General features: G+C 43.8%; 1 protein-coding gene and 1 non-coding gene across 2 annotated transcripts; one reads left to right on the top strand and one right to left on the bottom strand.

Moving 5' to 3' along the window:
* Positions 1-4,294: 4,294 nt before the first annotated feature.
* LOC121937429 lies at positions 4,295-4,422 on the top strand. The gene has a single exon (XR_006105137.1). It is a non-coding gene; the product is annotated as a U6atac minor spliceosomal RNA (small nuclear RNA).
* A 1,812-nt stretch (positions 4,423-6,234) lies between these two features.
* Positions 6,235-24,194, bottom strand: WDR5 (WD repeat domain 5). Its single transcript, XM_042480025.1, has 14 exons — positions 24,036-24,194; positions 18,296-18,453; positions 17,225-17,333; positions 16,908-16,981; positions 16,205-16,294; positions 15,496-15,585; positions 13,565-13,648; positions 12,964-13,019; positions 11,161-11,207; positions 10,997-11,072; positions 9,522-9,555; positions 8,974-9,048; positions 8,004-8,091; positions 6,235-7,205 (listed from the first exon to the last, which is right to left on the bottom strand). The coding sequence occupies exons 2-14, from the start codon at positions 18,374-18,376 to the stop codon at positions 7,105-7,107; spliced, it is 1,005 nt and encodes a 334-aa protein (XP_042335959.1). The 5' UTR covers positions 18,377-18,453; positions 24,036-24,194; the 3' UTR covers positions 6,235-7,104.
* Between the last annotated feature and the right edge of the window lie 3 nt (positions 24,195-24,197).

The raw sequence follows: 24,197 nt of genomic DNA, 5'->3' as shown, positions 1-24,197 counted from the left end.
GAATATGTTTGAGAAATGAATGTAAAAGCACTTACCGATCGGAAGCAGGAAAGAGGCTGTCAGCAGAGAACATATCCCATAGGCAGCAGCTCCAAACATGCGTCCCACCACCATTGGAGGCCTGATCTGTTTTGGGCTCTGTTTCTTTTTTGAATCAATGTTCTTTCAGGAGACTAAGGAAAGGCCAGATTAAACCATGCCACATACTACAATCTCCATTTGCGGGACCGTTCCATCTTCACTGCACATCCCAGATCTTCCAAAACCGAGACACCTTTCCGTTGAATCTCTCCAAACTGGTGTAAGAAATGAGCACACGTACGCCGCCACCACCCCCAGCTCCTTTTCCTCCACCACCTCCTCAGAAATTTGCCTTGTCAACAAACAGACGTTAGCCTGTGTGTGTGTGTGTGTGTTGTGTTACCCTTAGCTATTTCTGTCCTATTTCTTCAACCCATGATCATTACCCGTTAATACAAGCGTGCAGAGACTGTGAGAGAGAAATTCTCCCTAATCAAGATTTAACTCTAAATCCACTTCAAAATCCTCTAATTCAGTTGGATTAGGCAGAGAAAGCTTCCCCCATCTTGCCCACCCCACTTTTGTTTTTCCCCCAAAGCTCCCCCACTTCCACTGCAAACATAACAGAGACCTTCCATGCAAAATCCTTGTAAGAAACTCAGGGATACAGTTGGCCTTCCTTATCCGCTGGGTTTTTTTATCCACGGATTGGAGCATCCACGGATTAAAAGTATTCCAAACAACATATACATTCCAAAAAGCAAATCTCAGTGTTGGCATTTTGTATAAGGGGCACCCTTCGTTCACGGAGTAAAGCCAGAGATAAGGGGCACCATTTTACTATGGCGATCTAGTGAATGGGACTTGAGCATCCACAGGTTTTGGTATCCACTGAGGGTCCTGGGACCAAACCCCAGCAGATGCCAAGGACCCACTGCATATTCACAGTAGGAAGATGAGAGAGTGTGTGTGTTACACCTAAAGCTGAAATGATACAAATGCAAGGAATCCTTTTTAGGTCAGGCTTTGGTGATCCATCACCATTTTAAGGCAGTAAGTTAACTCCCAGGCATGCTGTACATTCCTTCCAACTGTCCAGATTTGGCAGTTGTTGTCATTGTTTTGTGCCTTGAAATCATTTCCAATTTGAAGGCTTTTTTGGGGGGACAAGTTTCTTCAGAGGTGGGTTGCTATTGCCATCCTCTGAGTCTGAGAGTGTCCTGTTCTCTGGAGCAGCAGAAAACAAGCTTGCGCCATCCTCAATATGACATCGCTTCAAAGATATAAATATGGCTAATATTTCACCCCTTAACCTTGTAGCGATAGCAATAGCATTTACATTTCTATACCGCTTATCAGTGAACTAGCACTCCCTAAGTTTTCACTCATCAGCTTGGATCTTATTAAACCCACCTTCTAATTGTGCTTTTTGGGGTGTAAGAACCCGATCCTTGTCCAGAGTGACCAGATGTCATACCTGCAAAGGGGGACAAAGCACCACAAAAGGTAGGGCCTTGCCAAGTAAAAGCTAAAAGCACGGATATATGTGTAAAATCATGCTTCTTAGACATGCTCAACATTCTGAAATTCTTCTCGGACTGAAGGTTGAAATGCAGGGCATGTCCTGGGAAAGAAGAAAGTCTGGTCACCTTGGACCTAGACCTTCCTTGCTCTGTCTGCCTCTGGTACCGATGTTGCTGTTAAAGATGCCATGCCCAGGTACACACTGATCTCATTAACTGAGTTATTGTGTAAGCTGCTTAAAAATCATAGAAGCACAGAGTCAGAAGAGATCCCAAGGGTCATCCAGTCCAACCCCCTTGTGCCAAAACCAAAGCACTCCCAACAGATGGCCATCAAGACTCTGTTTAAAAACCTCCAAAGAAGGCGGTCTCCAAGGCAATGTATTCCACTGTTGAACTCCTCTTACTGTTAGAAGTTCCTCCTAATGTTGAGGTGGAATCTCTTTTTCTGCAGTTTGCATCCATTGCTCCAGGTCCTAGTCTCTGGAGCAGCAGAAAACAAGCTTGCTCCATCCTCAATATGGCATCCCTTCAAATATTTAAAGATGGTGATCATGTCACCTCCAAACGTTCTTTTCCCTAGGCTAAACATAAAAGCCGTTCCTCATGCGGCATGGTTTCCAGCCCTTTTGCCATTTCGGTTGCCCTCTCCTGGACATGCTCCATGCAGTGCAAGAAGGAAAAGATATCCCCCACGATTGCAAACTTTCAATCCAAGCAGTTTTTAAATATCTATGCATTAAAAAATAGACTCTTCCACCCCTTTTATATGGGCATCTCTAGTTTCGTTAGGGAGCTGGCAAGACTTAATGGTTTGAGTGTTGGACTAAGTCTATGGAGGTCTACGGAGACCAGGGTTCGAATCCGTTCTTGGCCATGGAAACCCATTAGGTGTCCTTGGACATGTCACACTCTCTCAGATTCAGGTGAGGGCAAAGGTTTGCCTTAGGATCACCATATGTCTGCGATGACTTAAAGGTGCACAACAATAACAACCACAGCTTTGTTTATTTGGAAGGAAAGCGTTGTTGAAAAATGAATCCATGTCTCAATCCTATATTAGAATCCCCCTTTTCATTCAGGCCTGATAGAAAAGCACTGAGATGAATGGGAAAAATGGCTGGTTGACATCAATGTAGAAAAGGAGGGGGAGGAACATACCAACTCCATTAACAAGCCCAGAAGGCTGGCATCCCTGTTCTCGCTTAAACCTTTGGGATACCCAGAAGGGCAGATAACCCATGTACCGATTAGACCGTTTTGCTGCTAAATCCTTCTTAGGGATCATCCCATATTGGACACACAACTTATCTCATCTCATTGCAGCGGCCGAAATCCGCCAGCGCTGGGCCTTAGCTTAGGGGGCCAGCTGTCTCTGGTTTCAGGGGGAAACCTCCTGCTTTGAAATGGTTGCCATGTCTTGCTTCGTCTCCTGCCCCTCTGCTCCTGTCACTAACTTTTGGAGAGCTTTGATTAAAACCTGGTCCAGATTCTGTGCCCCAATGACATGGGAGCCACCAAACGTTCCCTATTCTGCTTTCATTTAGGCCAGGGATGGGCCAAGGGTGGGCCTCGGGACCCCTAAGTATGCTATTGCACACCCCACCCTCACAACTGTGTATACTATTTCACACTCCCACACTATTCCACACCCCCACAATTGTGTAAAATATTGCCCCCACACCACACTATCTCACACCCCACAATTGTGTATGTTATTGCACAACCCCATACTATTGTACACCCCACAGTTGTGCACACCACTACACACCCTCACAAGTGTGTACAATATTTCACACCCACAATTGTGTAATTATTGTACACCACACACACACACACACATAGTGATGTTTACATATATTATTAATGCAGTTTGACACCACTTTAATTGCTATGGCTCCATCCTCTGGAATCCTGGGAACTGTAGTTTATTGTGGCACAAGAGCTCTCTAACAGAGGAGGAGAAATGTCCCACAAAGCCACACAGGCCAGAATTTCATAACATTGAGCTCTATGACAGTTTAAAGCAGTATCAAACTGCATTAACCCTGCAGTGTAGACACAGCCCTGTTCCAAGTCTTGCAGAGGAGAGAGAAAATATGAATACACATCTTTCTCAGAAGTCCCTTTTCATCGTTTGCTTTAATTTCTGAGAAATTAAAATTCTTCCTTTCCATTTTCTGCTCGCCGGATTCGAACCCGCAAAATAAAATGCAGCCGCCATCTTGGAAAAGGGAAAAAGGATAGCTTCGCAGGGGCTTCTCGCCCGACCTCAGAATGGTGGCGAAGACCTAGCTGACGCTTCAAATCCGCAGATTCGTTTTCCCTTGATTTTAATTATTTTTGATAAAATTGCTGCTTTATTACTTCAAAAGTCTCCTTTTTTTCTCGAAGCAGAACCAAGATGTCCATCAGCCCTGGCTGCAAAATAAAGCGTTTTATCCTTTATTTTGCCGTAATTCCTAGTGGTTTGGCTCCTTGCGCTGCGATTGGATGTAACGATGCATAAATTAGCATATAAAATACAAGAAGCGGCACTGTTGTTAAATATTGAAGTTTCCCCATATAAATTTGTCATTTTATCATCATGGACTTTTTAAATGAGGGCTGTACTTTGGACTGCAACACAAATAAACAGTATAAGGAAATCAAAATGGGACTTTTGGAGGTGGGCAAATGTATCGCTCACCATATCTTGGAAAGTATTTAGAATTAGAATGATATATACAAACCAAGCGGAAGAGGACTTTGTGTTGTATGAAAGGAGAGAAGGTTAGCACTCCCCTTGACAAGGATGGAAGAGGTCCTAGTGGCCTTTACAACACACATATGGTTAAGGCATTGTCACTTACTTTGTGGCATCTAACCAAGTTTTTCCCCCTTCCTTTTTCTCTAATGGGGAGAATTACTTACTCATATATTCAGTGTCTTTACACCCCACTCTTTAGCCACAAAAGTTCCCAGCAATTCATTCTTTTGGCAAATTAGTGCTATCTCTCAAAACCACAAAACAGGGATGCCTTCATGGGACTAAGATGCACAATATACACGTTTGCATGCTTTCAAAGCTCCACCGGTTTCTTCAACAAGCAAAGTACCCTGGTTTCTGATTCTGGGACTTCTAGTTTTGTGAGACTGTATATTATTATTATATATAATATAAATACTAAAATACTAGTCAGGGATGCCATAAGTTAGAAATGACTTGAAGGTGCACCATATATATAGTGTGCACCTTCAATACACACACACAGTGTCATTTCCAACTTATGGCAGCCCCAACTGTATTATATATATACATACACACCAGTACATACAGTAAATAAGGAAATGACTTAAAGGCGCACACTGTGTATGTATTGAAGGTGCACACTATATATATATATATATATGAATGAAATTACTTGAAGGCACACACTCTATATATGGTGCACCTTCAAGTCATTTCTAACTTATGGCATATATATGACTTGACACTATATATATATACACACACACACACACACATATATATATATATATATATAGTGTCAGGTCATATATATGCCATAAGTTAGAAATGCGTTGGAATATATATAGTGTGCCTTCCAATCATATATATGTATGTGTGTGTGTGTGTATATTTTCCCTTCACTTTAACGTTACCCACTTTAGACCCCAAAACCTTTGTTCTCGGCAGCTTTTATTCTGGTTTCCATATATTTTGCTGCCTTTGTGGCCCAATTGTAGGGAAAGGGAATTCCTAATAGCAGAGCTGCACCTCCCAATTTCCTCCCCAACAGGGAAGATAGGGAGGGCATGGAGTGTATTTCTAGTTAGCACTGTAGTTTTCCCAGCCCCCTTTGTAGGTGCGAAACGTGTGCGGAAACGGATTGGCCCGAAAGATGCAAGTGCATGTGTGCAAAACTCCAGTGCAAGGGAGCTTTTTCGTACCGTCCCCAAATTTCTAGCATTGCGGTAACTTCAAGTTTCAGTCGAACCTTCAGAAATGGCATTTAAGCATCCAGAGAAAAGCGGGCAGAGAACGGAATGAGAACAAAGTATAGAGTTCAATGTGTGAATGATCTTCAGTCTCTCTGCAATGCTGGACATTTGGGGACACTTGGGGATCAGAATTCTTATTTGGGAGGTACTGTCTTTATTTCGACTCCCCTGTAGCTGGGATGGGCTTGTGTTGGTTGTTCCTTTCATTCATATCCAATCTTCACATACACACATATTCTCTTTTGCCACAGCCATGCACAGCCAATGCAGCCATCACTGAAAGAAGAGGAGGGTGGGAAGGGAGAAGGTAGAAGGGAAGGAAGAGGAAAAGGGAAGGAAGAAGAGGAGATGAAGAAGGAGGAAAAAGAGGAGGAAGTGAAGAGGAAGGGGGAAGGAGAAGGAAAAAGAGAAGAAGAGATGATGGGAGAGATGAGGAAGGAGGAGGGGGAACAGGAGAAGGAAGAGGAAGGAAGGAGAGGAGGATGAGAGAGAAAGAAGGAAGGAAAAGGAGGGAAGCTGAGGAATGAATACGCGAGTAGAGGAGGTGATGAGGAAGAAAAGGACCTTAAAAATTTCACCCCATATAGCTTTTCCTTTGAAGGGAGACAGACATGTCAGGTAATATTATGTACCATGAGCTCAAGGAATTCCTGGAGACCAGCCCACACATTCTCTATGGACATCACTCCACTTGGAACTCTGATCATCCACATAAAAATCCCACCTTTTTATTGTAATGCATATGGTAACTGGGGTTTGGATGTGCGAAATGTCGCCAATGCAAAGAGGAAGGGAAATCAAAACGGAACCATGACGCCCCAAAAGGTACAGCCAGACCATTAGCAACACAAGCCCCATACAAGGATGGTTCGGAGGTTTTAAAAAAAGTTTTGTTTTTGTTTCTTTACACTGAAGTAACTGTACAGGTATTGTGAAATGTGCCAGAATAGTTTGTAAAAGTAAAAAAAAAGGAGAAGAGGAAGAAATGAACAGTCACAAGCAAGGACCTGGGGGTTTCTGAACAGGTACTAGAGGAAGGAAAAGCCTGAAAGACTTCCACTGTCATAGCATACACCAAAGTGCACAATGAAAGGGAGGCAGGGCTCAGGAAACTGGGAAGGGAAGCATCGGAAAACACACCCATTTGGTCACGTTAAAAAATTGTGAGGCATCTTTGACCACTAAAGTGTGCCAGGGCTTCCTGCAAATAAGTTTCTTTTTTTAAAAAACCATCCAGATTGTTTCTAATTTTACAATTTGCTTATTGTAAAGGACAGAATGCCCCAAGCAGAAGCAACGGATGTCCTCGGAAAACAAAACCTGCAATTGACCTGGCACAGGGGGGAAAGGCATATTCTCCTTGGGCAAGGGCTGGCTGGCAGACAGGCAACCCTCTTGAACGTGGCTTCAGGCCTCCTGCCAATGGGAGTTCTCTCGTATGTGGGTTTTCTCTTTTCTTAAAAAACAAAACAAAATAACAGAAACACAAAATAACCCTCCCCAATTTTCCAGACGCGCCCCACCCCATCCCACCCCCAACAGTCTCTAAAGTGATGTTGGCATCGAAAGCGTCGTCTTAACAGTCGCTCTTCCAAAGCTTAATTGTTTTGTCGTTTTCTAGGGCCGCGGAGGCAATGATGTTTTCCGTGGGGTGGCAAGCGGTAGAGATCACCACATCTGTTTGGAAAAGAAAGACACATGCGTGCTTGTGACCCTGCAATCGTCTTAAGGCAACTGTTTCCCAAAAGGAACCAACCTGCACACATTACAATTCCCAAACTCCCTCCACCATTCACATGGTCATCCACCCGCCCTGGCCTTAGGCAACGTCTTCCCTCCTGCCTTTGGCCCTCAATGATCATAGTTAAAACTGAACTTGTCACCTCATCACCCCACCCACAAGTTTCATATTTCTATGGCTATTCATACAGTCTGATTATAAAGGTCCTTCTTGAGCACCAGTTTACTCCGTGCATCTGAGGAAATAGACCAACCTTTCCCATATATATAAATACATCTATGTAAAGAGACCACAGCTTAAAGGGATGTATCTGAAGCTCTCCTTTTCAATCCCAGTTTGCATCCCTGGGCAAATTACATCTCCCAAGGGCTGAGAAACAGGCCTGCTTCTTCTCAATGTTGAACCATCAAACTACAACACATTGTCTTTTATGAGAACTGAAATACTGAACAGAGGAAGGTGGTTGTGTCTTAGTTTTCTGACAGCTGAAAACAGGTACAAGACACTGTTTTTGGTTCAAACCACAAAGTGTATTCTTTTAAATCAGGAATAGGAAACTGTGGCTCTCCACATGTTTGGGAGCTATTGCTCCCATTATTCCCTAACAATGGCTATGCTGGCTTGGGCCGATGGAAGTTGAGATAAAAATCTGCAGGACCACAGTGATTCACTCCATTTCTGACATTCTGACATCTCCCTTTGAAGGTTACACAACACCCCAGATCACTGCTTACCTGTATGCCCTTGCAGCTTCTGTACGATCTCTTTTGTTTGGAGGTTCCAAATGTAAACCAGGTTGTCCTCGGAACCAGACACAATCCACTGATGGCAAAAAACAAATATATTAAAAATGGCATAGAATAATAGGATGGGGGAAAAAGTTAAAATGGCACGCTCCCCCATTTCACCTGGATTTCCTAGGCTTCTCTTCTACATGAGCCTTGCCAACTTCATCTCTTCCTCTTCCCTCATTTTGTCATCATCTTCATCTTCCTTCTCCTCTACCCCACCTCTTTTAGTGACAATTCACTCATTCAGCCCTTTCCTTACTTCCTAACTGTGGGTTTGTTCACTGCTGGGTTTTATCTTGCCTTGGCCTTCAAGATCTTTGTCTTTCCTATCCTTGGAAAGATAGGGAACACATTTTATTTTCTAACTGTGCTTGTTACCTAATAAACAAGGTGCATGTTACACCCAGCAAGTACACCAAAGAGACCATTTCTTCTTGGACTTCTGCCCACCTACACCCGTTCCAAAAATGGAACTGAGGGTGAAAGAAGCATAGGGTAAGACAAATAAGAAAAAAATTCTCTCTCTCTCTCTCTCTCTCTCTCTCTCTCTCTCTCTCTCTATCTATCTATATATATATATATATATATATTTTCCACAAGACCCACTGTAAGCTTCACTCTACTATAGAGTCTTCAACATTCAGCCAGCATTTTAACCTTCATCCAGGTAGATACAAAACTTGTTCCAGCTAGTTCGGCCAACAGTAATTCTGGAGACTGAAGTCCAAAAAGGTTGGGAACCACTGGTTTAGTCTAATGAGCAGCGCATAAGCAAACTACTTGGGTTTTTGAGTAGGACAAAGAAAAAGGCAGCATGCAACAGGCTACATTTACAAGCAAAGAAATACCCAGCAGTCTCCCATTCCTTGCCACACTCTACTTGCCAAGAGCAGCTTGGAAGATATATTCTCACCTTTCCACCAGTAACCGAGAAGTTGGCAAAGATGCAGTACTTCTCATTCTTGTGGCCCGTGTATGTCTTTAGGCACTGGAAGACAAAAAGTGGCAAGCAAACCCAGGTCACAAAAGACAGCAGGCACAGACGGGATGATGAATGGATAGACAGATCGCTGCCAGATAGCACAGTGTCTTTACTGGTCTGGGAACATGCAGAAATTAGAGGCTTTCAACAATATGTGCCCATTATTATTATTATTATTATTATTATTATTTCATCATCATTATCATCATCATTACATCATTCTCATCACTATGTTGTTCTTGTTCTTAGGGCAGACTGAACTTCTACTATCAAAGAAGAAAGTCTCTGTACAATCTAATCTAACTGCATGACTCAAGGAAAATAAAAACTTGGATGAAACCTAAACCAACATCGTTATAAGTTAGCCTTACTGAATCCAATAGGACTCGCTTGTTTTTGCTGTGAAAGGGGCTAAAAAGCCAGCTAGCCACAAGCTTTGTCTTTCCTTTTGAGTTTAAAGGGAACCCTGTGAAACTCACCTTTCCTTTACTGTAGTCCCAAAGTTTGAGAGTGCTAAAGAGAAGGATGGGGAAAAGACATGTTAACCAGACTTGTAAGGTGATCTAAGGACTAGAGAAAAGGGAGAGCAACATGCATAAACTCATGGTTATCTCTCCATGGGATGGACCACCCTGATGCTTGAGGAAAGAAGTGTTCTTTCTGAATTACATCTAGACATGCACATAACTTGTCTCCCTCTCCAAGATGGTATGGCAATTGGTATGAGGGCATAGCTGTTTGTATCCATAAACTTCTCCAGTTCTTTGGATTCTACCAATGAAAACTTTTATCCCCATGCCTTATAGCCTAAAAATATTATCTTCTCTCTCCTAAATTTAGTAGATCAGTTGACTTTTGGATTTAAATCAAGTTTCATCAACCTTTGCGTGATTAAGGTTTTTTTCCTAGCATTCTTTATTTGTAGAAGTGAGGGGAAGAGAAAAACATTGAAGAGATGGGGCAGGAGGACTTACTGGTGGCATTTAGCTTCCATGTGAACTTAATGGAATATTTTTGCTACTGGTTCCCAGTGTTCAGTTGGGTTAATGCCTTTTCGCACTCTTGATAAATTAACATTAGCAAAAGTGGCATACCATCTTAGCAGGGAAGACACATTAAGAGCTGGAAGGAAGCTCATGGATCATCTAGTCCAACCCTACTGCTAAAGTATCCCTGACAAATGGACACTGGACTCTGCTTAAAAACCTCCAATGGAGGAGTCCACCATCTTCCAAGGCTGTCCATTCTACTGTCTCTGTCCATTAGGATGATCTTCCCAACGTTTAGTCAGAAATCTCCCTTCTCGACATTTGAATGCACTGGTTTGGGTTCTGCCCCCTATGAAAAATGCCCTTCAAAGACTTGAAAGTAGATATCACATCCTCTCCCAATGTTTTGTTCTTTAGGGTAAAAATATCCAAGTCACTCAACTATTTCTTCCCTTATTCAGGATAAACACTCTGCTCCCTTAACTATTCCTCATGGGGATTTGTTTTCAGATCCTTCATCACTGTGGTTACCTTCTTCTGGATATGTTCCAATTTGTAAATATAATGGTCTATGTCCCAACTGCATGAATGAATAAGCTCTGCCCACTGAACAGGTCTCTGGATATTCATACTAAATCAAGATATATACTGCCTCTGCAAAGGAGCTGTGTGTCACATTAAGGTTCAAAGTCACCAAGAGAATAGCCCTACCCCCCTCCCCTCCACTGACATTATCTTTAGTCTAACCTGCATTGCAGAAATAATGCAGTCTGACAACACTTTAAATGTCATGGCTCAATGGTATGGAATTCTGGTATTTATAGTTTTGTGAGACAGAAAGCTCTGGTGCCACAACTACAGGTCCCAGATTCCACAACATGAAGCTGTGGCATTTAAAGCAACGTGAAACTGCATTAATTTTCTTCTTCATCTGAGAAATTTGTAAGGCATCCCTTGTCTCTTACTTATCCAACGTTGCAGCTAGAATATATTTGCCATTTGGAGAGAACTTCACAAAAGACACAGGTGGATTGTCATCATCTGAAAGAGAAAGAAGAGGTAGAGCACTGTTTATATAAAATACTTCTTATCGGTAATATATTAGCAGATGCTTTTGAGGCAAACTCACCAATGAGTGTTTTCAAACACTGGCCTGAAGCTGTATCCCAGATTCGACTGAAATGTCAAAATAAGAGGAATTGTTAGAAAGCCAGAAAAATGTAGTCAAAAATTAATTTATCCAAGGTCATAAATTGGAATTATAAGAACAAGAATAACTGGTGTTGCCTGTGGCAGAAACAGGCCACTGCTCCATCTAAGTTAGTACTATCTATTGCCTATTAACTGAGGACAAAATGCAACTTGAGATTTTCTTCCTCAGGTTAGAAACACTAGTAATGAGATAAAACCCTTTCTTTGGCAAGCAATAATCTACATGGCCAAGATTCTATACTGAAGTCTATATTTTGTAACTATGAATCCATAGCTATGTTGCAAAGAAGCAATGAAATCCCATTAGTGAATTGTGATGTACACTGGGAAGTTCTTGTGCTCTGGCAATTCTTAGCTGAAATCTGGATGCATACTGGGGAGCCCAATGTGCACTGGACCAAAGCACTTGCTCCCCACTATGTTCACAGGCCTATAACTGTGGTTTCCTGTGCTAATGAAAAAGTATATTACTGTATTCAAGTTCTTGGCAGCTTAACCTGCACACTGAGGCGGTTAAAGTATGACCCCCCAGGCAGCAGGTAGCTCCTCTGAAATCAAGAAACAATGTTTGGTTTCAAAATCCCCCAAATCTCCTCTAGCAACTATGGCATGGGCAATCTGGCCACATTATTGTCCCCTCTCAAGTTATTTTAGGTCCAGGACAGGCATTTTTCAAAACAGGGGCCCGTTACAAACGGGCCAGAAAGTACGCACGGAGCACATACTAGGGTTAGAAAGGGGTGGTGCTTCCGCACCCCCTAACCCTAGTGCGCGCTCTGTGTGCACAAAATGGCGGCAGCCATTCCACACGGCCGCCGCCATGACGTCACGACCGCGCCGCCTCTATACGGGGCGGCGCGGACGTAACGTCCTCGCTCCGTTTCGGAGCTCCTTCCTGGTTTGGTCCACTGGGCGCAGCCTTCACACGGCTGCACCCAGCAGACCAAAGGAGAAAGGGGCCAAGTGGCCCCTTTCTCCTCCTCCCCGCCGCCGCGGGGTGTCCTTGGGGCTTGAAGCCCCAAGGACACCCCTTTCCAGGCTGCGGGGAAGGGGCCTTTTGCCGCTTCCCCGCAACCTGAAAAGCGGCGGATCGAGGTCTCAGCAGCTGTCGCTCTGGACGCTGAGGCCCCAATACCCCGGGGAAAGGGGCGGGTGCAGCCCGCCCCAAACGGGCGGTCTGTAACCCACCAAGGAGTCAATTGTCTTCTGGGTCACATTCTTTTTTTTAAAAGGACTTTCCTGGGCCTAAAACATCCAGGGAAGCTCCAAAAATGTGTCAGAAATACCCCTGCACCTCCTATAAGGTTAGGGACAATAAAAATATTTTTTTAAATGTGCACAAATTAGGACATTTATAAAAACATAAGTCCCAAGCACAGAATTTAAGCTATTACAATCAGAAAGTGAAGAGGCAGAGGCTCACTCATGCAGGCCATTTATCAAACAACCCCATTCCCAAATATGGAGGCAAAGCACACCAAAAATGTAATTTTTTGGCAGAGGATGCAGCAGGTGAGTTGCCCTGCAAGGTCTACTGGGGGAGGAGTAATGTGGCCCCCTAATTCTCTGCTTTACATGTACCTACTTATGCACACACTCACACACACCAGCCCTCAATAACCATTTTTGCAGAGATGGTACTGAGTCAAGAGGCACACACACACAAAACTTGCTCCCATGAGCCAGGATTGACTTTGGTGTCCTCCCTCTTTCTACATACCAGAGGCCATCATAGCTGCTCGACACTATCAGAGAGCCATCACGGTTGAAATGCACCTAAAGGCAAGAGGAGGAGACAATGTGGCATATATGGTAGCTTTAGTCACTTTTTTGAGAGGGTGCATGCAGGGAGGGGAAGGGATGTCAGTTTTCTTACTTCTGTGATGCTCAGTGCCAGGCTTTCTCCACACACCAAGGGCTGACCTAAATACATTACAAGAGTCTTGGTATATCTGTCACACACCTGGCACCATCTTTAAAAGGCCCGTCCCATGCACACTGGCTCAGAAGTGTCCTACCATCTGTACACAAGTGTTGCATCCAGCTGGGACCACACACTGCTGGCATGAGCAGCTGGCATGAGGAGCAAGCATATATCCTCTCATGTGCTTAACCTGGAAGAGCAGGCACGATACAAATCCTTTCCCCTCGAAATCTTAACATTCTATACTTATTAGCACTTCAACAGATGTATTTTTGGATGGCACCTAGCAGAGAGCTCCCGTTTCTTTTCCTGGCTGGGCGGGGAGGAGGGAAGGAGGAGAGGCAAGCCAACTCAAAGGAAGTGAGGCAGCTTCCCAATTCATCCAGAGAGAACTTACAGCTGAAACTGGGTCAGAATGAGCCGGCAGGGTTTTCAGGCACTTCCCCGTTTTGACATCCCATATTCTCACACTTTCGTCAAACTGGAGATGAAGCAGGAGAGAAACTCAGAAGCTGCAGAATTTTCTTCTTCCCCACACACCCCAAATGCTAAAGACTACCCCAAGAGTAAAGCAATTCCATATTAGCACGCACACACACACACCCCGGTGATTAACTACTCCATAGAGTCAGTATTTATTCAAGTGCCTAGAAGGAGGGTGGCTCATGTCTCCTCTTTCTGAAGTCAGACCGCAACTACTGAAACCTCTCCAGATGGAATGAGGGCAAAATTTATTACGCAGCTCAGACTCTTACAAGCAATACTGCCTCCGACTGCAAAAGCAGATTTATTACAAAAGGAGTGCTGAGAAGACTTCCAAACAGAACCCCTTTTTTTGCCCCCCTCCCCACTCTTCCTCCTTTATACAGCTGTCTCACAAAGGATTCAGAGCTTAAACTAAAAGGAGGCAGCCAGCGCGAACTAGAGAGTCTCTCCCAACTCCCTGTCAATCACGAGCTCTTTGTCAAAGCAATGCAATCTGCTGCTGGATGTGCCTGCATTTCAGATATGAGAGGGCGTCTTACATCCTGAATTCTCCAGTGTTTTAAAGAAGAAATAGGACTAGATCAGCCTTCCCCAACATTAGATATTCTGGACTAAAATTTCCAGACTGAATTCTCCAGTCTTTTGAAGAAGAAATAAGACAAGGTCAGAGTCTTTTGAGGAAGAAATAGGACTTCATCAACCTTCCCCATCAGCCTGGACTAGTCCTGAATTCTTTAGTCTTTGGGGAAAGAAAGACACAGGACAAGATCAGAGTCTTTTAAGGAAAAAATAGTACTAGATCAGCCTTCCCTAGCTTTAGATATTCTGGACTAAAATTTCCAGGCACCCTAGCCAATGGTCATGGCTGGAACAGTTCCAACAGTGAGTATCAATAGGCTACTCTGGGTATCTCTACAACACCTAGCAGATCATACAATCATAGACTCTTAGAGATGGAAGGGCTACCTAATCCAAACCCCCTGCCCTGCAGGAATACACAACTAAATCACTTCTGAAGGATGCCTATCTAACCTCTGTGGAAAGACCTCTATGATCCCAATCCAACCCTTCTCTGTTTCCTGGGGCAAGCGATTTAAGATGCCAAAGTGCTCTTGGAGCCAGGACTGTCTCACATGCAAACACCCCTTGCCTTTCTAAACAGTCAGGGACAATTCAAAAATATAGCCGTGTTAATCTGTAGAATCAGTATGTAGAGAAATCTTGTAGCACATTTGAAACTAAATGAAAGAAAGGAGTTGGCAGCATGAACTTTCATAGACTCAAGTTTACTTCCCCAGATGTATTTGGGACAATGTTGGACAAGGCTCAAGAAAGCTTTTAGAATGAGAAGAGCAAATGGGGAGCCAGTTCATACCCATTCAGTGCATTAGACATTCATGCTTAATACAAGGTGTCGTTCACATGAATTCTGAATACAGGCATGCAAATTACCCCTTAAGAAACTTGCCCTTCTTGCCCAAATGCCCTAATTTGCATGCCACAAGCAATGAACCAGCACACAATAGCTGCCTCAATGGCACGGCAGCCATATCACTGTCAGCTTCCTCTACTAACCCTGAGGGTGGGAAAAGGATCACTGTTTTAACTGCCAGGCTGATTCCACCAACTTGTGCACCTCCAAGGTGGGCTTTTCACTTGTGTCTGTGTGCCTTGGCAAGTAAAACAAAGAAGTCTCTTCGGCTGTCCCTGATAGCACTACCAAAGTCTGAAAGACACACCACTGACTGCCAATCTGTCAAGGCTTCAGCCAAATTTGTCCCAACATTTTCTTTCCTGCAAAAGACGGCTGAAGAAAGATGTCTTTGGCAAAACAAAGCTTACCGATCCTGAGACAATGAGGTTCGACTGGGGGTTGAAATTGCAACAGAAGACGTAGTTGCTATGTCCCTTCAGGGTCTTTAAGCATTTCCCCTAAAGGAAAGGAAAGAAAAAAGTGGCCTATTTAGAGGACCACACACTGTGGACTCTGCAGCAAAAGGCATTGTGTATGCCTTGCCAGATCTAGCAAAATGGAAAACTCAAGCCTCCCCAAACACCTGGAAAAAAGCAAGTCGGCCAAAATAATTGCCAGAAGAAACATTGGCACGCCAAAACACAATAGTGCAACCTGCTGGGAAGGGGTATAGGAAGAAATGGCCCACACCCCTAACTCAGTCCCAGGTAAGACCAGATATATAGGATTCTATTTGCAAACATAGTGCAACTTACTGGTTTTTAAAACAAACATTATCATCATCACCACCACCACCACCATTATCATGCCTTACAGACAGGATTCACAGCCCACAATGCAAATATTCTCTACTATGCTTGTGCTGTTTGCTTCTAACTGGTTTTCTTTTTTATCCAAGTTTCTTCTTGAATTCTTTAATCTGTGATCCTGATACAGTTAAGATTAATTGTGATTCTCACCAAGAGTCAAGCCTGGTTCAAAAACATGACCACATAAAATGAGGTACACAGAAAATCAAGCTCTACTTAAGTTTCTAAAGTAGCTAAGGAAAGCAGCAGAGAAGAAAAAGACTCTTACCGAGCTCACATCCCAAATTTTGAGTGTTTTGTCATCTGATGCAGAGACAAGGAGGTTTGAATCGGACGACCAAGCAACATCAGAGATTCCCTACAAGAGAGAAGACACTTTTTAAAAAAATAGACTTGGCTTCCCATAAAGATTTATATATTGGAGACGTGTTCAGAATGAGGTGGTAAAACTTTCAGAGCATGTGGGTGTGTCGATTTTTTCAATGCTTCCCCAGTAAAAAGTCCTGTGCCTGCAGCAGGACAGAAACTAGCTGTACATGTTTTAGCAAAACAGCCTCACCCCGGCTTCCTGAGATGCTAGTTTATTATATGCAGGGAAGTGGCAGGGAAAGGGTTTCTTTAAACATATGACATCACCTTCATCTAGTATGAAGATGCACAGTCCAGAATGTAACCCCGCACTATTCTGTGCAATGCACAGGTTCACTTTACACTATTGTTCCAAATTGTGAGAAGACCAATACTGCAGATTTTATTTATTATATTAAGCAAAGTAATGGGCAACCTAAGTAACAGGACTGGATAATCATCTGTTCTTAAAGCTTCCTCTCCTTGCCTTCTCCTCCCACCCCACAGCTAGTAACAACTCCCTACAAGGAAGACAGAAACCTGGTTGTACCCTGGGACATCCATCCAGTCAATTCTGCAGCAAACACCCAGACAAACCCTCTGATTAACAGGGAGGTACTCACCAGTTTGTGGCCAGATATTGTTTTTTCAAATTTGCCGTCATATGCGCCCCAAATTTTAATAAGCTTGTCAGCCGCTAAGGAAGAAATGAAGAAGCCACCAAAGTAAGATGACTTTTTTGGGCAAACCCCCTTTGTTATCCCTTCCTTTTATGCTTTACATCTAGATGTGGATGTTGCCCCCCATTCACTCAATGTAGTATATGAATAAAGATATTTTGCTTATTTAGTGCGTCTATTTTCATTTGCACATTCATTTATATTCATATTTTAACATTCTGGAAAGACAAGCCCCTGAATGCATCAGAGCCAATACTTACATGAACTAGCCAACCACTCCCCGTTGGGGCTGAATTTTACTGATGAGACTGCTTTCGTATGTCCTGCCAATGTGAACTTCAGGGAGTAGTTTGGCTTTACAGGTGCAGGCTGAAATGAGAGAAGTCAATACATTAAGAAACATTAAAAGATATGTATTTCAAGTACAGCCTACATAACTTGTGAACCATTCCCTATGAAAAAATATTAGGGGGCAGGGCGGGAGGAAATAGAACATGGCAGCTCCATCTTTAACAACACTCAGAGGCAAATTTAGGATTAGCAATACTCTGGAGAAAAGCTAGAGCTCAAGACTGGCTTTTCAAGTAGAAGGTCCCAAAGAACTGACCTTTGGCCTTCCAGATGTTTTGGACTACAATTCCTATTATCTTTTACCAGTGAAAATGATAGCTGAAGCTGATGGGCATTGCAGGACAAAATACTTAGGTTATTTAAGATTCCCCACTCTTTCTCTGAACATAAGGTGCTCAAATAGAGTGCTTGGGGACAAACCTGTATATGCAGTTTTACTTTCGTTCATTGGAAGTATTGTGAGCCCTGGTTTAAATTACATTTTAGGATTTTATTAAAGTATTATTATTGGAAGCCACATTGCCAGAAGGTTGACCACCAGCACCTATGACAAAACAATGGCATGGAATAGTTGTGATGCACCTTGACAGAGAGGATGCTCACACAAACCACAAGTCTTGAAGCTATTATTGAATTTAGGAAGCACGAAAATGGTAAATAAACTCAGCCCTTGCTCAAGCAACTGCCAGCTGAAGGAAGAGGACTAGGGCCCCCCTCTCTTGAAAACAGGCAACATCAAGAAGACAAGACGCACTTGAAACTTTATGGTGCCACTGCACTGACAATATTGTTCTAGTCACTGCATAAACTGAACCCAAGCTAGCTAACACTGAGGAAAGCCAAATGAGTTCAAAGAAATTCTAGATCAATTAAATTGACCCAACTCCAAGCCTCAGCAGTTAAAAAAAAAAAAAGTTCTGGGTGTGCAGCCTTTCCAAGCATTTAGACTTGAACTTGGGAGGCTGATGCCTGTGACACACCTTGCTCTGATTTGTCGAAGATGACGGCGTTGATTGTGCTTTGGTCGATTCTGCATCAGGTTTCTTCTCTTCTGTTGCCATGGCTTTGGAAAGAAGCCAGCCAGCATTCAGGTGCTTCCAGGGATGGAAGAGCACAGGGTCTCAGAAGCAGATGTTGCCTATTAAAGAAGAGGCCAGAAAGAAACAAGGAAGGTAAAGATTTTATCCATGCAAACACATGACTGCATGCAGCCATTCAACAAGGACTTTCCGAGCTTCAGGTAAGGCAGGGTTCACAATTGGAATCCACCTCCTGTGATTCTTTAAGAGCCATTGTTCTGGGGTGGCTCCTTCAACAGGAGAAAGTTCTGCTGTGTCTTTGTATCAGGAATGACTGGATCACAGAGCAGAGGCTGGGTAGAATTATTGTCCCTCTGACTGGAAAGACAAAGCATTGTTGTCCAGCAGAGACAGAACAAACAGTTGTGTCACTAATGTGCCATAAGAGATCTACTTGAAAACCCCTTCTGCAAGGGGTTTTCAGGTAGATCTCCTACGGCACATTAGTAACACAGTCAAATTTAAGCACTACCAAGCCAGACTGAAAGTTGATGAAGTATGCATTATACTCTCACAACTGAAAGAAAAGGTGTGCTTACCTTTGCCTGGATCAAGCCTTAGCTATTCTCTTTTAGATCACTAGTGTGTCTCTTTTTATGTTAAACACAAAGGTATTGCTGTTTTGTGGGTTTTGGATGTTACTGAAACATACAGGAATTGTTTCAGTATCTCAAAATATTTACAAATGCCCCAATTCAAAGCACTCTGATTGACTGTCTCCATAAAATGATATGAAAAAAATGAATGTGGTTGAAAGAAGAGGAAAACAAGATGGTCAATCCTGCCTCCTTTGCTCTATTTGTGGAAACCTGGGGAAGGGAAAAACTAATACCAAGTGCCTAGATGATCTGCATGAGCCACTATGAACCTTGAGGAGAGGCCCACAGACATGCCAGTTTTTTTAACCATTAGGGATCAGGTTTTCCAGACATAAAGCCTTGCAAGTAACGAAGAAATAGAGATGGGAAAATGGAGGCATTGGGAAGTCAAATTGTATCATACAGCTGTTCTGGACTAACTCCCTTGAGCCCTAGCTGGCAGGAGTAATGGTCAAGGATTCAGAGACACAATAATAAAAAGACCTTTCTTAGATTTAGGTGGAAGATTTAGGTTGAATTGCAACATCTGGAGGACACCAAGTTGCCTAGCCTTGTTGTGAGCCATCTGGTGATGAAAGAAGGCATGAGCCTTCAAACTGGCCTTCCAACAAATATTCACCTCCCATATCCTCGCCTCCAGCACCCCATGCTAAAACGTACACTCTATTAAACAGGAGTTGCTGTTGCATTGGTTATGTGAAGCTCTGTTACTGCACTAGAGAAGCTGGAGCTGCTTCTGAACTGTAGAAGTGCAGCACTGCTTGAATAATGCTTCCAAGTACCCCACCGCTCCCCTCCTTGCATGCTGATAGTAACAAAGGTATGCACACACACACAGGCTCTCACTACTGTTTCTTTTCCATTAGCAATGGAAGAATACCTCAGTTGAAAGCCAAGGCCAGGGTGGAAGGCGAGCATTATGGGACTCCCTACAAGCTCTGAAATGCAGCGCAGCTGGTATCCAACACAGAATGCAATACCCTAAGAACATCAAGTGGTTGGCATAAAAGAAAAAATCCACCAAGATACACTATGAAGTGGAGGAAGAATGGAGCCAGGAAGAATGTGCTTATTTTACTTAGAATCATAAAGCTGGAAGGGGCCACAAAGGCCTTCCAAGTCCAACCCACTGCCATGAAGGAATAGACAACTACAGTACTCCTGAAAAATGCCCATCCAACCTCTCTTTAGAGACCAAAGAAGTAGATCCTACAACTCTCTGTGGCAATTATTCCACTGTTCAACAACTCTTACAATAAAAATGTCCCCACAATCGTACAATAAAAAAGCCTTACAATTAAAAAAAACCCTATCGTCGTACACAACTTGACAACCTTTACCTTTGCAGCAGCTCTTACAATAAAAAAGACCTTTCTAAGGTTTAGGTGGAACCTCTTTGCTTGCAATTTGAATCCATTTGTTCATGTTCTTGGAACTCTATGTTAAGAATCAATAAAGAGGGAATATCATTACAAACAACACTAGCAGTATATGTTGCAGCAGACTTATTAGCACCAACTTTAAATGGAAGGTTTCGGGCAATATTACTAATAGAAGCACTTATGACTATTTGTGGCCCCACACAGACAGGCCAAAATAAAGCTGCTTCAGGTCACTTTGGAGGTATGCTGTTTAAATGATGCATGCATACTAAGAGTCTGGAAGCTGCGCCAAACTTGCACTCCAGTCCTTAGGACTGGAGCATGGCTTCTGGCATCTTAGGATGCATGCATCATTTAAACAGCATACCTCCAAAGTGATTCGAAGCAGCTTTATTTTGGCCTGTCTGTATGGGGCCATAGTTTGCAAGCATGAAGCTCCATGCGTTAGTGAGGAAGGAAAGTAAAAGGTCATTAAGATAGTAAGAGAGACTGCCACCACCTAACATTAAATACCGGCATCAGTGCTACCCAGATGAAAGATAACAAGAGTTGGGACAGGGCTGCTCATGTTGGTAACACCATCATGTCTCCATTAGCCCTGCAGTGAAAGTAGAAATGCTAGTACTGGTAGGAGAAGCATTACATTTCTACTCAAGAATGAACAATATTATGAGCAATGAGCACAGCCACCCCTTTGCTGCACACAGAGACTTGATGTGCAGCCATCTGGCTGAAGCAAAGTAGACTCAAGGGTATGCCAAGAAGGGAGGCATCAAACCTCCATCAGCTTTGACATATTCTACCTACCAAGTCTGGTTGTTCTGCCCAGCATGAGAAGCAGCATTGTGCCCAGATCCAGATCAATGCTGTCTATTGGACTGGACTTTGTTGGGAGTGCTTTGAATGGGGATTCTTGCATGGCAGAAACAAGCCTCATGGGGGCTCTCTTGCCCAGTTCATCACATCCTTTTGGCTCCCACATTACCTCCCGATACTCATTCATATGGTTATCTATTTACCTTGGCTTTAGGTAACATCCTTCTTCCTGACTTGGGCCCCATACAGACAGGCCAAAATAAAGCTGCTTTGGGCCACTTTGGAGGTATGCTGTTTAAATGATGCATGTGTCCTAAGAGTCCGGAAGCTGCACCAAAGCTGCGCTCTGGTCCTTAGGACTGGAGCATGGCTTTGGCCTGGCTTCTGGACTCTTAGGATGCATGCATCATTTGAATAGCATACCTCCAAAGTGGCCCGAAGCAGCTTTATTTTGGCCTGTCTGTATGGGGCCTTTGTTCCTCAAAGGCCATACTTAGACCTGGAACTTGTCACCTCATCTCCACATCCACAATGTTTTGCATTCCTATGGACATTCTCACACACAGACTGCTATACAGGTCCTGGACTTTCCACTCAATTATTGTTTTAAATTTAACATAATTCAAAGACACAAACATGTTAATCTGGAAAATCAGTCTGCAAAAGAGTCTTGTAGTGCCTTTGATATTAACTGAAAGAGAGAAGTTGGTAGCATGAGCTTTTGTTGCATTCATGCATCTGAGGAAGGAGACTCGTATCTACAAATGCTCATGCTACCAACTTCTATCTTTCAGGCAGTCTCAAAGGCACTACTGTACAGGTTTTCTTTGCAGACTGATTTTTAAGATTAATACGGCTATATCTTTGAATTATTTTGTACAGTTAAGCCTCAAAGGCGCTGCAAGATCCCTTTTCATACACTTAAGTCTCAAACATGCCACAAAATCCCTTTGCAGAGTGATTTTCTAGACTAACACACCTATGTCTTTGAGTCATTTCACAGTTAGTCCTAAAGGCCCTACAAAGTCCCTCTGCAGACTGATTTTCCAGATGAACACGGCTGTGCCTTTGAATTATTTTGCACAGTTATGTCTCAAAGGTGTTACAAGATCTCTTTGCAGACTGATTTTCCAGACTAACATTGTCGTGTCTTTGAATTATTTCATACATTCACTCTCAATGATGCTGCAAGATGTCTTTACACACAGTTGTCCCAAAGGCTGCAAGACTGCATTACATACAGTTAATGCTCAAAGGCGTTACAAGATTACTTTGGGGGCAGAGAAAGACCCCTTTGCAGACTGATTTTCCAGACTTAACATGGTTGTGTAGTTGAATTATTTCACACAGTAAGTCTCAAAAGTGCCGGAAGATCCCTTTGCAGACTGATTTTCCCAGACTAGCACAGCTGTGCCTTTGAGTTATTTCATGTATTCAGTCTCAAAGGTGCTTCAAGACCCCTTTGCTGACTGACTTCCCAGAAGACCAACACAAAGTGGCTGTGGCTCTGAATTCCTCATACCCTTGAGGTCCAAAACACCCTGCAGAAATAACCCAGTTTAAGCTGCTTTAACTGCCCTGGTTCAATGCTAGGGAAGGCTGGGATGTGTAGTTCTGTGAGGCATTTAGCCTCCTCTGCCAGGGAGCTCTGGTGCCACAATAAACTACGCTCCACCGAAAGCATCTGAGGAAGGAGACTCGAGTCTACGAAAGCTCATGCTGCCAACTTCTCCCTTTCAGTTACTCTCAAAGGTGCTGCAAGATGCGAAGGCAAAGGCTTTGACGCCTGGTACCCATCGTTTCTTTTGTGGGTTTTTCCAGGCTATGAGGCCAAGTTGCAGAAGATTTAGTTCCCGACGTTTCGCCAACAGCCGTGGCTGGCATCTTCAGAGAACGCTGGAATGGAATAAACATCAGGAATAAATTCTTCTAGAAGACAGCTTCATAGCCTGAAAAATCCCGGTGCTACAAGATCTCTCTCTCTCTCTACAGACTGATTCTAACATGGCAGACTTAGGGAGCAGGGGATTTCAGCCTGGAGAAGAGAAGGTTAAGAGGTGATAGGATAGTCCTGTTTAAATATTTGAAGGGATGTCATATTGAGGAGGGAGCAAGCTTGTTTTCTGCTGCTCCAGACAACAGGACCCAGAGCAATGGGTGCAAGTGCAGGAAAAGAGGTTCCAGCTCAACATTAGGAAGAACTTCCTGACAGTAAAAGCTGTTTCATAGTGGGAGAGGCTGCCTTGGGAAGTAATGGAGTCTCCTTCTTCGGAGGTCTTTCAACAGAGGCTGGGTGGCCATCTGTCAATGGGGATGCTTTGATTGAGAGTTCCTGCATGGCAGGATGGGGCTGGACTGGGGGGCCCTTTTTGAGGTCTCTTCCAACCCTAGGAAGGTGGACTCCTCACTGGCATCAAGAGGGTCCCTGAGGCGCCACGACAGAGGGGTGTGTGTGTGTGTGTGTGTGTGACGCGCATGCGCTGAGCACGTGCCTGGCAAGCTCCTCGGGGCAGAGAACCGTTGAAGGAGGGGATGAAGGCCACAAGGCCCGTGACGTCACTGCCACCCTTATCCTCGCCCTCACAAGGGACGCTGCAGGACCGGGACCCATCTCTACCACATACATATATAGAAGCATGATCCCGCTTTGACCGCCTCCTGTGGCATTGTGGGATTTGTAGTTCAGGCCTGAGGATTCCAAACTACCGCTCCCTGAACTACAAATCCCATCATCCAACTGCAACTGGAGCTGTAACGGTGCGATACGGTCTCCCAGGAAGAAGACGACTCCTCTCCTGAGTCTTATGTGGGCTTGCTCCTCTCCTCTCCCTTCGTCCCACTCACCGCTCAGGACGGAAAGGAGAGCGCTTCCCTCCTCCGTTCTCTCAGCGGCGACCGAATCTCCGTCTCCTTTCCCTCCCTGAGACCGACTGAAGGGAGCTTAGAGCGCCAGGCCTCTCGCGCAGGCGCACTACCGCCACGCTCGCGCAGAGGCCCCGCCCCTTT

Source organism: Sceloporus undulatus, chromosome 7 (genome assembly GCF_019175285.1).
Source record: "Sceloporus undulatus isolate JIND9_A2432 ecotype Alabama chromosome 7, SceUnd_v1.1, whole genome shotgun sequence".
Taxonomy (NCBI): domain Eukaryota; kingdom Metazoa; phylum Chordata; class Lepidosauria; order Squamata; family Phrynosomatidae; genus Sceloporus; species Sceloporus undulatus.
Note: the sequence above shows the minus strand (reverse complement) of the source record. Positions and strands in the feature narration are given on the sequence as shown.

What these genes read in the sequence shown, in the direction of transcription:
- WDR5 (XM_042480025.1), bottom strand. Translation starts at nt 18,376, where the DNA reads ATGGCAACAGAAGAGAAGAAACCTGATGCAGAATCGACCAAAGCACAA. An exon ending in CAATATCTGGCCACAAACTG is followed by an intron (nt 16,295 to 16,907) that starts GTGAGTACCTCC and finishes TCTCTCTTGTAG; the next exon opens with GGAATCTCTGATGTTGCTTG. An exon ending in ATTCTGACCCAGTTTCAGCT is followed by an intron (nt 13,020 to 13,564) that starts GTAAGTTCTCTC and finishes TCTTGCCTTTAG; the next exon opens with GTGCATTTCAACCGTGATGG.